The following is a 12,348-nucleotide window of genomic DNA, read 5'->3' as shown; positions in this document are numbered from 1 at the left end:
TGTGGGAGATTGGTTCCAAGACCCCCCTCAGATACCAAAATCTGCAGAAGCTCAAGTCCCTTATATAAAGTGGTGTAGTATTTGCATATAACCTGTGCACACCACCCGTACACTTTAGATGATCTCTGGATTACTTACAATACCTAATACAATGCAAACCCTGTGTAAATAGTCGCCACTGTATGGCAAATTCAGGTTTTGATTTTTGGAACTTCATGGAATTTTTTTTTCCTGCATGTTTTTGATCCAAGGTTGGTTGAATCCACAGATACAGAGGGCTTACTGTGTATGTGATACAAGTAGATTTTGAACAGTGTAACCCCATGGGTTAAACTATTAAATTTTAGTAGAAGTTTAAAAAGTGTGCTTACACTGAAAAGTCTGAACCTTCCTTGCTGTTTTTTTTCTGTTATTGCTTCTTAAATTATTGATAGTGGTTATTGGTGTTATTTGTGTTGTTTTGATAATTTCTTCCAGAAACAATACTGATGATAATCATGAAAATATGAAATCTGAATGCTTATGAATTATTTAAATGTGGAGTGGAATTCAATTATACAAGAACCATATGAGTACGTTGCCATTTATTTACAGATTAATATTCTCAGAGCCGCTATTAACAAGCTAGTGTGTGATGGACCAAATGGATCGATGTGTCTTGGGCCAGAAAGGATCACACAGTTGCAGGATAATGCTCGGCAGAAACTTTTAGGGTGAGTTGTGTGATGACAAGTTTTCTTTCTTAGCTGTCTAGATTGTGAATGCCTTGAATTGTTTATGAGACGTGATAGACTGATCCTCTGACGCGGGGCGGCAGCTAGAGGTGCCAGACGGAGGCACCAGCCACCTGTGTCCTGATCGTCTGCCAGGAGCCAGGCAGCAAGTAGGGGCGGCTTGAGAATGTGATAAAGAGACCCTTTCAAATGGCACAGGCAGGTCGGAGGGAAACCACAGTGGGCACCTCAGGGGCAAAGGGAGGGAAGGGGCCTGGGCTGTGGAGGCTGAGAGGCTGTGTGGAGAGGACCAACTTACAGGAGTGGGCCCCGCTGTCGCGCTTCCCCCTCCCCCTCCGACACTTGCTGGGCTCTCCGTTGGCCAAACCCAATCCGAATCCCTAGGACAGGGGCTCTCGTTGGTGCAGCCCGTGAGCCCAGGTCAGCCTGGACAGCTCAGAGGAGGCCGAGAAGGGAGGACAGACATGGGGGAGGAGCAAACAGAAGGCTCCCGGCACATCCAGTCCTGCGCGAGAACAGGGAGCAGTGGACACCTTTCAGAAAGGTGTTAGATAAACAGAGCTGCCTTAGCCATTGTGATAAAGGCTGAAAATATTTTTACGTGAACTTTGTGTTGAAGTTTAACATACATACAGTGCACAGGTCATCTCAGTGTGTTTGCACGCAGTGAATGTGCCACGTGACCAGCAGCTGAGGGAAACCGTGTTATAAAACATAAGAAGTGCTCATAAAGCCAAAAGAAATCACCCAAAATGCATATGGGAAGGAGCGGCAGGTCACCAAGTTGGCAGATGCTCCCTGTTCTTACACAGCTCTGCTCCCAACAGCACAGGATGCCTTCTCGCCAGGAAGGACCAGTCACCTGGTGCTCCTTTGCCTCTCCTTATTCCCTCTCTCTCCACCCCCGACGAGGGTGGCCGTGTCCTGACTTGCTGTGCTCTGGGTAGGTGGGGGTTAGGGTAGCAGTTCAGTGGTTTTAGTAAGTTTGCGGACTTGTGCTAACCATCACCACAACTCGGCTTTACAACAGTTCTGTCATCCCCAAAAGTTCGCTTACGAATACCTTAGAACAGTTGTGGTGATAGTCACACAAATCTATAAATTTACTAAAATTATTAAATTGTGTACTTAAATTAATTAGTTCATGGTACGTACCTCAATAAAGCTGTTTTTAGAAACACAAGTTCTTACGTTTGTCAGCAACTCCTGTTCCTACCCCCACTCGGGGCAACCACTGAGCTGCTCTTGGTCTCCATAGATTTGCCTTCTCTGAAAATTTTATATAAATGGCATAATGTTTTTTTAAAAAAAATCTGGCTTCTTTCATTGAGCATAATATGTTTGAGGTTCATCCGTGTTGTAACATGCTTGTTCTTTTTAACAACTGAATAATACTCCACTGTTTGTGTATGCCACATTTCCTTTATCCATCCATTCACCAGTTGATTAAATGTTTGGATTGTTTCCAGTATTTGGCTGTTATGAATAATGCTACTCTGGAAAGTCATGTAAAGTCTTTGAGTGAACATATATTTGCTTCTCTCTCGGGTAGATATCTAGGAGTAGAATTGGTAGGTTGTATAGTAAGTTTATGTTAATTTTTTCAGAAATGGACAAACTGTTTTCCAAAGTGACTCGCATATTACATTCCCACCAGCAACATATGACAGTTCCAGTCTCTTCACATCCTTGCCTGCACCTGGCATTGTCAGTGTATTTTTTGTTGTACTTAATCTAATGGAGTTATGGTAGTATCTTATTATGGTTTTAATTTGCATTTCCTTAATAACTAATGATATAAAAGATCTTTATATATCCTTATTAACCTTTTCTGGTGAAGTATCTTCAGATCTTTTCCCTGTTTTTTAATTGGTTTGATTGTCGTCTTATCGAGTTGTAGAAGTAAAGTCTCTTCTGAATATGCAATTTGCAGATATTTTCCCCATCGCATAGCTTGTCTTTTCATTTTCTTAATGGCATATCCTAAAGAACACGTTATTAATTTTGATGGTGTCCACTTTAGCTTTTTTAAAAAAAAATTTATGGTTGGGCTTCCCTGGTGGCGCAGTGGTTGGGAGTCCGACTGCTGATGCAGGGGATGCGGGTTCGTGCCCCGGTCCGGGAGGATCCCACATGCCACGGAGTGGCTGGGCCCATGAGCCATGGCCGCTGAGCCTGTGCGTCCGGAGCCTGTGCTCCGCAACGGGAGAGGCCATGACAGTGAGAGGCCCGCGAACCGCAAAAAAAAAAAAAAAATTTATGGTTTATGCTTTTGGTGTTATATCTGAAAAATCCTTGCTAAACCCAACTTCACAGAAGAGTTTTCTTTCTCCTCTGTTTTCCTCTAATTCTTATATTTACTTATGGTACTGAGGTCTTTGATCCATTTTGAGATGATATTTGTATATGGTGTGACGTGTAAGAGTCTTAAGTTCATTTTTTCACATATGAACATCCAGTTGTTATAACATCATTTGCTGAAGAACTGTCTTTTCCCCCTCTGAATTGCCTTGGCACCTGTCAAAAATCAATTGGCCATAAATGTAAAGGTTTATTTTTGAACTTCCTATTTTGTTCTGTTGATTTATGTCTGTCTTTAATAGAAATTGGGTAGTGTTAGTCCTCATATTTTGTTCTTCTTTTTCAAAGTTGTTTTTTTTACTCTTTTAGATCCTTTTACTTTCCATATAAAATTTAAGATCGGCTCGTCCATTTCTACAACAAACCTTGCAGGGTTGTGATGGGGATTGTATTGAATCAGTAGATCAGTTTGAGGAGAACTGCCATCTTAACGGTATTGAGTTGTACAATGCACTGAGCTGGAATGTCTGTTAGATAGCCTTTAATTTCTCTTAACACTTTTTATGGTTTTCAAGTGTGCAGTATTTTGTTAAATTATTTCTATTTTAGTCTTTTTGATGCTATTGTGAGTTTAAATTGTTTTCTTTATTTTTGCATTGTTCATTGCTAGAAATGAACAATTGATTTTTTTTTTTTTTTTTGGCAGTACACGGGCCTCTCACTGTTGTGGCCTCTCCCATTGCGGAGCACAGGCTCCGGACGTGCAGGCTCAGCGGCCATGGCTCACAGGCCCAGCCGCTCCGCGGCATGTGGGATCTTCCCGGATCGGGGCAAAAACCGGTGTCCCCTGCATCGGCAGGCGACTCTCAACCACTGCGCCACCAAGGAAGCTCGATTTTTATATATTGATCTTTTATCCAGTGACCTTGTTAAACCTGTTTGTTAGTGCCAGTAGTTTTTGTAGGTTCTTTAGGATTTCCTACACACAGGATCATATCTATGAATAAAGACAGTTTTACTGCTTCCTTTCCAATCTGTACGCTCTTAATTTCTTTTTCCTGTTTATTATACTGGCTAGAACCCTCTGTATTGAGCTGAATAGAAGTGGTGAGAACATACATCTTTGCCTTGTTCCCAGTTTTGGGGAGAAAGCATCGTTTTTCACTACTGAGTATGTTAGCTGCAGGTTAGCTGCAGGGTTTTTGTAGAGGCTCTTTATCAGGTTGAAGGCGTTCCTTTCTATTCCTAGTTTGCTGAGAGCTTTCATCAGGAAAGAATGTCACATTTTGCCAAATGCCTTTTCTGTGTCTGTGAGATAATCATGTTTTTTTTCCTTTGATTTGTATGGTATATTACATTAATTGCTTTTTGGTTGTTAAAACTAGCCTGCATTCCTGGGATGAATTCCACATAGTGTGTAATTCTTTTTATAAACTTGTTTTATTTATTTTTTAAATTTATTTTTATTTTTGGCTGTGTTGAGTCTTTGTTGTTGCATGCGGACTTTCTCTGGTTGCAGCAAGCGGGGGCTGCTCTTCGTTGCAGTGCGCGGGCTTCTCACTGCGGTGGCTTCTCTTGTTGCGGAGCTCTAGGCGTGCAGTCTCAGTAGCTGTGGCTCGCAGGCTCAGTAGTTGTGGCACACGAGCCTAGTTGCTCTGCAGCATATGGGATCTTCCCGGACCAGGGCTCAAACCCGTGTCCCCTGCATTGGCAGGTGGGTTCTTAACCACTGCGCCATGAGGGAAGTCCCTATAAACTTGTTTTATAGCAAACAAGTTAAAGGTTTTTAATAGGTTTTTGCTAAAGATTTTTCATCCGTGTTCATGAGGGTTATTGGTTTCACAAGATATCACAAGTTTTCTTGTGATACCTTTGTCTGATTTGGTATCAGAGTAGCACTGGCTTCATAGAATGAGTTAGGAGGTGTTTCCTGCTATTTTCTGAACGAGTTTATATAAGATTGATATTTCTTTAAATATTTGATAGAAATTACTAATGAAATCATTTGAGCTTGGACTTCTCTTTGTGGGGAGATTTTAAATTACTAATTTCTTGCGTTTTAGGTCTGTTCAGATTTTCTTTCTTCTTAAGTCAGTTTAGCTTAGCTAAAGTTTATTAATTCTGTTGACCCCTTTAAAGAACTAACTTTTGGTTTTGTTGATTTTTTTCCCCCTAGTGTTTATCTTTTTTCTGTTTCATTGATGTTCACTCTCATAATGATTATTCCCTTACTTCTGATTGCTTTGGGTTTAGCATGCTCTTTTTCTAGCTTCATAACTTATAAGCTTAATTATTGTTTTGAGACCTTCTTTTCTGTTACAGACGTTTAAAGCTATACATTTCTCTCCGTTACTGTTTTTGCTGCATCCCATACTTCTTGATTTGTTGTATTTTGATTTTTATTCTTTGTAAAATATTCTCTAGTTTCCCTTGTGATTTCTTCTTTGATGGGTTATTTAGAAGTATATTTAATTTTCAAATATTTTGGTATTTTTCAACTTTTTATAATGTTGTTGATATATAATTTATTTCTGTGTAGGTATTATACATACTTGGAATGATTTCAGTCTTTCAGAATTTCTTTTAAAATTTATTGAGGCTTGTTTTATGGCCTGACATACAGTCTTTCCTGGAAAATGGTCCATGTTCACTTGAGAAGAATGCACGTCTGTTGTTGGGTGGGGTGTTTTGTAGATGTTGGGTGGATTGAGTTGGTGTTCTAGGACTCACTGTGTTTGCTGGTTTTCTCTCTAGTTCTGTAATGTTGAAACTGGGATATTAAAATTTCGAACTAATTATTGAGTTATTTCTTTTTTCAAGTCTGTCAGCTTTTCTTTTATGTCCTTTGGGGCTCTGTTAGACACGTTTATGTTTATAATTTTTGTATCTTTCTGATGTATTAGCCCTTTTGTCATTATGAAATCTCTCTTTTTATTCTAGTAATATTTCTTGTTTTAAAGTCTATTTTGTCTGATATTAATATAGCTACTCTGGCTTGGTTTTGTTACTGTTTGCATGGCATATCTTTTCCTATCCTTTTACTTATAACCTATTTGCATCTTTGAATTTTTTATAAATGATTTTTCTGCCCTATTCCTGCTCTCCTCTCCTTTGGGACTCCCATTTTACATGTGTTTGTGTACAATTGATGTTGTCCCACTGATCTCTGAGGCTCTGGTCATTTTTCTTCAGTCCTTTTTCTCTGTTGTTCAGATTAGTTAGCTTCTATTGATCTGTCCTTAAGTTCAGATTAGTTAGCTTCTATTGATCCATCCTTAAGTTTACTGATTCTTTATTTGTGCATCTCACACCTGCAGATTTTGGTCTCCTACATAAGGAATTTTCCATTTTACTTATTGTACCTTTCAACTCTAAAATTTCTCTTTGGTTCTGTGTATAGTTTTAAATTTTTGTTGAGATTACCTTTGAGTCAGTACCATCATATTTTCCTTTATTTCTTTAAACACAGTTTGCTTTAATTCTTTGTATGTACTTGCAGTGACTTTTTTAAAGTCTTACCTGCTAAAACCACATCTGAGTCCACTCAGTCAGCTTCTGTTGGCTGTTCTTTTTTTTATTCCTGAGTATGGGTCACACATTCCTGTTTCTTCACAAAATATCTCATAATTTTTGCTGAAAATTGGGCATTTTAGATAATGTAGTGTATTAATGTAGGGTTTTGATTACTCCCTGCAGAATTCTGCAGAATCAGTTTCCCCACCATGTTGTAAGGCCACTAATGCCTGTTTTTTTAATTCTTCTTTTTACTTTTCAGCCTGGCTTGTTAGGGGTCATCCTTGTGTCTGCATTGCTTAGTGCTCAGCCAATGATTAGTGAGAAGTTGTGCTTAAATACCTAAGTCATTAAGGCTTCTGCCCTCTGCCGGTGGGTCTCTGTGTGGGTCAGGTAGTACATCCAAAGTTCAGGCAGTTTTGAAATCTGGCTTTTATTTCTTGCCAGGGCTTTCCTGTGCATGCATGCCACCTTCTAGTCGGCCAGGGCTGTGTGGCAGGCCAGGGGCCTTCGTAGGTCTCTGCTGCACGTGTGTGTGCAGCTTCTCCGTCAGCTAGGGAATGTGTGGTGAGCCCGACTAGCCTCTGCGGCACTCGTTTCCAGGATCTCCCTCTTGCATTTCTGGATTGTCAGCCGGTCTGCTGCTGGCCCCAAGCAGGACCAGGGCAGAAGGCTCCCAGAGCTGTGGGCTTTCTCCATTTATTTCCTACTGAGGTTGCCATTTTTACTGACAGTGCTGCCAGGCATGAGGGTTTTTACCCTCTGCTCCAAATCAAGTAAATTCAGTCTGGCAGTGAAGATGCCTGTTTTCACCCTGGGAACACTAGGGTGCCAGGTTGAGCGGGTGGGGTGGGTGTGAGTGGTGGGTGGGAGTAGCCCCAGGCATGAATTCCACAGACTCCACTGTTGTTACCTGGAGTTCAGCAGTTTTTCGTGAATGAATGCTTCTGAATTTGCTTTTGGTTAATATCCAGAGTCTTCAGGCATGTTTTTTGGACAATTTTGTCTAGTTTTATAGTTGCTTGGAGGGGTGGTGCAAGAAGATTTGCAGACTTCTTTACATTCTTATTGCTAGAATTCTCTATCTCTGCCTTTTTAAGCTGATGACATTTCCAACTTGTCATGGCTGCTTAAGAATAAATGGTATAAAAGATCCTCTTACACTTCCTAGAACTTGACGCAGTAACCCAGGCGATGTGTGGTAACGGAGCAGCTCCACTGGTCACTAGGGGAACAGGAAACAAGGGTCAGTCTCATAGACCCACGTTGCTCCATTTTTTTTGTTTTTGAATGTATAGGGGGTTAAAATATTCTCTGATCATAATTACATAAATTTTGATCTTTAAGAAACTTATTGGAGTTACAATTCTGCGGGAAAGTACATAGGATTTAAATCTCATTTTAAAAATCACAGTAGTGTTTTCAATTACTAATGTATAATTAAGGTGACTTAAGCTCTCTTTTTTTAAATTTTAGTTTGTTCTGTCCATTGAAACCAAGAGAGAAGATTGTTCCTAAGTGGCATGAAAAGCCATATGAGTGGAATCAGGTGAGTGAGAAATAGGTGGCCACGTGAGCAGCCTACCACCAGGATTGATGGGAACAGAACTCTTGATGGATTCAGGGGCTCCAACAGGGTTGGTGGAGGATGCCCGGGGAGCAGAGGGAGCCTGGCGGCAAAGTGTGTGGTTCTTTGGTTAACGGGGCAGGGTCACAGGCCACACAGGCTGTTTCTGGATAGTATACTCTGTGTAATGTCTTGGTGAAAAATTAGACCTCAGGCTAATTATCCTTTAATTTTGGATAAAACAGGTACGAATGTTTGGATTAGCTTTTAGGGTACATTGGTTGTTGTTGGAGTGGCTTGGAGACATCCACCTTCTCACTGTGCCCTCACATGGCAGAGAGAGTGGTGTCTCTCTGGTGTCTCTTCTTATAAGGGCATTAATCCCATCCTAATCCCATCATGGGAGCCCCACCGTCATGACCTCATCTAACCTGAATAACCTCTCAAAGGCCTCATCTCCAAATATCTTCACATTGGGGATTTGGAAGACACAATTCAGTCCATAGCAGTTGTGAAGTAGGGCACGGCCCATATGGGGCACCTTGACATTTCCTGTCTGTAAGATTTAGAGTAAAATGTAATTTCAGGAAAGGAACTCAGGGAGGAATTTGAAGCTTTAATCCTAGAGCCAAGGATGTCTTTATAAATAAACCGGCTGGGGCACTAGTTCCTCATCCCTTTGGCAGTGGAAGTAGGCTACCACCCCTGGAGATGGTGTTGTCCCACTCTGAGTGTGGAAGTTACTTCTGCTGCAGAATGTTCCTTCTCTCCATGTGCTCCATGACTGGTTTCCCCTGTTAGAGCCCTGAGGACCAGTCCCTGGAGCCAGCTCCATCATGTGCACAGAGCTGTGCCCCAGCCACCTCTCCTACAGCCTCCACGGGGGTGTTTGAAGCTAATAGCAGGGCTTACTTTGAAAGCAGAATTTCATTCTGAGGTTGATGTGGTTTAGAAAACTTACATGCTTTAATGCCTCTGTTCACGTTTACTGTTTACAGTTACATAGGAAGGAATGTATGGGAGATTTCTGGGTAAAGATTGCCATATTATTAGGATGGATTTAAAGATGAAATAGCAGATATATAGTATTTATTGTTGTGAGAATAGAGAAGCGTTCTGTAAATATTTTTAGAAAATTAAAAGAGTAGTTTCTGCCATCTTATGTGTCTATGTATATGTGTGTGTATAATTTTATTTGTTTTACTTTATGTCTAGAAAAGTCCCATTGCAGAGCCTGACTGGTCCTTTTGCCCCGATAGGTTGATCTGAAGCTGGTGATGGAGCAGGCGGACCGGGAGGGCAGCAGAGGGAAGAACACCTTTCTGTACCAGCTGCACAAACTGATTGTCCTCAGTTCCTAGACGGGACGCAGGCTGTACCCAGCCCTCCTGGGGGCCACGGAGGCCTGTTAAAGGCTCCACCCGCAGGCTGCCTCCCTCTGTCCACTCTGTCTGAAAGACCTTCTCGGTCCCAGTTCCTTTCCTCTTCGGATGGTGGCTGGAGAGTGGTATTTCTGTTCAAGTGAAAGATTGGGAAAAGTCTAGTCTTTTCTAGAAACAGAAGATCACTGTATTAATAAACATTTTGGGAAAAGTTATTCTGAAAGAAGACTTCATTTGGAAAAAGAGCTGTATTTTGCTTTCAATTTACTAAGGTAAATATAAGTGGCTAATTTTTCATGTAAGGTTCTAGAACATGCTTGTGTGTTCTATTTTGTTACAGTGATTTAAACCTGGGGCACAGGAGAAACCAGGGCTCCCAGTGTACCACAAGGGGAAAGCTGTGTGTTTTTTTCAAAACCGTGTGGCATTTTCTAATTTTTTTTCCATGAAGGAAAATACCTAATTTTGGTAAAACTACTTCAGTTTTGTATATTTTAGGTTTCTACTTAAGTTAAATTCTTAGTCCACATTTTGGAAATTAGAGAGGTTACCTGGTCACTAGTATATCTATGTTAAAACAATAAAAGCGTTAGACTGAGTTTGTTTCTGACAGTTATTAGTCAGAGGAGATTAAAAGGTATTTCATTCTGAAAAAAATCCAAATTTCTAAAACTGACAAAGGAATATAGACTCTTTTTAAAAGTCAGCTTTTGTCAGACAGGGTTTCACCAGAAAAGCAGAGCCACTGTAAATGCAGCAGTAAATGGGATCCGAGTAGCTCTTACACGAGCGTGACAGGAGCTGGAGTGAAGGTCTGGAAGGGCCAGTGGGCGGATCGGAGAAATGGTCCAGCCGAGCCGGCTGCTTACAGGCGGACAGCTTGAGGCTTGTGAGAGCACACATATTTGGTCAGCAACGTGGGGTCATGACCAGGAGCTCATGTAGAGAACTCGAAAACCACCCCGTCTAGGGGAGTTTCTATAAACTGGGGGCCTGGCCAAGGGCTGTGCTGGGCCGGCAGCCAGGAAGCACGCTGGATGCTGAGTGTGCCGGCAGCAGCGGCTGCGCCCGACACAACCATCTGAGCACATGGCCCCCACTTCACCTGTGCCCCAGTCTTGCTCAGCTGCTTCTGAGGCAGCCCAGAGCAGAAGCATTCCAGTGGGGGGTTTCTGGGGAATGCGCTTCCCACCTTTAGTGCAGGAGGTGGTGCTACCAAGCTAGCAACACACCATCCTTTGTTCAACTTTAAGGTTAAGATTTCACCTGCCTTGTGAAAAGAAGCAGGATATTTTGACCCTGGTGTTTGCTTTTTGCTTTGCCAGGTGGAAGTAGTTAGCCCATGTTTGCAGAGTGAGCACATTGTGGGGTTAGCAGTGCAGGAGGACAGACCTGAGCCGATGAGCACCCATTCTGCTTGTTAGCTTTTGAATAAAAGTTCTGTGAATGGTTAAAAAATTAAATAGTACCAAAAGACTTGTTTAAAAAAAAAAAAGAAATACAGTTTTTTGATTTCTCTGGTTCTCACCCTCAAAGAAAACCATTCTAACTCTTACCTGTTTTTTTTTTTGGAATTGCCTCCATCTTGATAAGTACTTTATTAAGTAAATTATGCTTTTTCATGATTTCCACTTTAGTCATTAATTGCTGCTATAATAGATGAAGATTGAGCTCTTTCCATCATTCTGTACCTTATTTTCCCCATCCCTCATACAGTCACATCAATATTGCTGGTTAAATCAGTCATCGGTCTTTATAACATTAACTTTGTAAATATTATTTTCTGCAAAACCAGGTAGTGTATTTGATGGCATCTCCTTCCACATCACCTTAATTTAGAGGGTAAGTGCCTTGCTTTTCATGTGCATAATTCTCTAGTCACATACTTTTAAACAGTTGTTTATTCTTAAAAAGTTATGTATTACTTGCTAAGTAAGTAACTTTATTTAAAAAGTTACTTAGGGGCTTCCCTGGTGGTGCAGTGGTTGAGAGTCCACCTGCTGATGCAGGGGGCACGGGTTCATGCCCCGGTCTGGGAGGGTCCCACGTGCCGCGGAGCAGCTGGGCCCGTGAGCCGTGGCCGCTGGTCCTGTGCGTCCGGAGCCTGTGCTTCACAGTGGGAGAGGCTGTGGCAGTGAGAGGCCCACGTACCGCCAAAAAAAAAAAAAAAGTTACTTAGTAAGTAATACATATCCATGATGTGAAATGAAAAGGTTTTAAAGGGCAGGTAGGAAAAGTCTGTCTTCCCATCCCACCAGCGCTGAGCTCTCCTCTGAGGCGGCTGTGGTTTCTTCATTTGCACAGTCCTTCAGCGGGTGTTTGTTAAGCACATACTGTGCCCCAGGCACTGGGGCAGATGCTTACGGACACTGACACCCTCACAGAGCTGACCTCAGAGTGTGTATAGGCAAAGGACGGGCAACCAGGCAGGCAGTGGTAAGAGCTGTGAAGTCAGTTGAAGGGACTGAAGGGATGGGGCAGAAGGTGCCTGCTGTCTATAAGGGGCCCAGTGGTAAATGTCCTAGGCTCTGTGGGCCACGTGGTGTCTGTGCTGCTCGTCAGCTCTGCAGTTGTAGCTCAGAAGTTGTCGTAGGTGATACTTAAACAAAGGAGTGGGGCTGCATTCCAGAAAAACTTTATTTATAAAAACAAGTGTCAGACCATGGTTGTTGGTTTGCTGACCCTGCAGTAGAGGGCAGGGGCAGGTGCAGGGCAGTGACACTGTCCTGTAGACGGCAGTCAGGGAAAGCCTATGTGATGGGGGGACAGCAAGTAGAGATCCCATCTGGGGATATCTGGGAAAAAGGTGTTCTGGGCAGAGGAAAATGTGCCCAGACCCTGAGGAGGGAGC

At 42.1% G+C, this 12,348-nt stretch overlaps 1 protein-coding gene across 1 annotated transcript in view; it reads left to right on the top strand.

Annotated features, from left to right (window-relative positions):
• The window catches only part of TDRD9 (tudor domain containing 9), a 96,298-nt gene extending 86,265 nt beyond the window's left edge, over positions 1–10,033 (top strand). Inside the window, exons 33-35 of the mRNA XM_060003271.1 lie at positions 595–713; positions 8,025–8,097; positions 9,375–10,033. Of these exons, the coding sequence (XP_059859254.1) occupies positions 595–713; positions 8,025–8,097; positions 9,375–9,476 (294 nt within the window). The 3' untranslated portion in view covers positions 9,477–10,033. The remainder of the gene's footprint in view (positions 1–594; positions 714–8,024; positions 8,098–9,374) is intronic.
• The last annotated feature ends 2,315 nt before the right edge of the window (positions 10,034–12,348 follow it).

This window comes from Delphinus delphis, chromosome 2 (assembly GCF_949987515.2).
Source record: "Delphinus delphis chromosome 2, mDelDel1.2, whole genome shotgun sequence".
NCBI classification, from domain to species: Eukaryota; Metazoa; Chordata; class Mammalia; order Artiodactyla; family Delphinidae; genus Delphinus; species Delphinus delphis.
The sequence above is the reverse complement of the archived record's forward strand: the minus strand, read 5'-3'. Positions and strand labels throughout refer to the sequence as shown.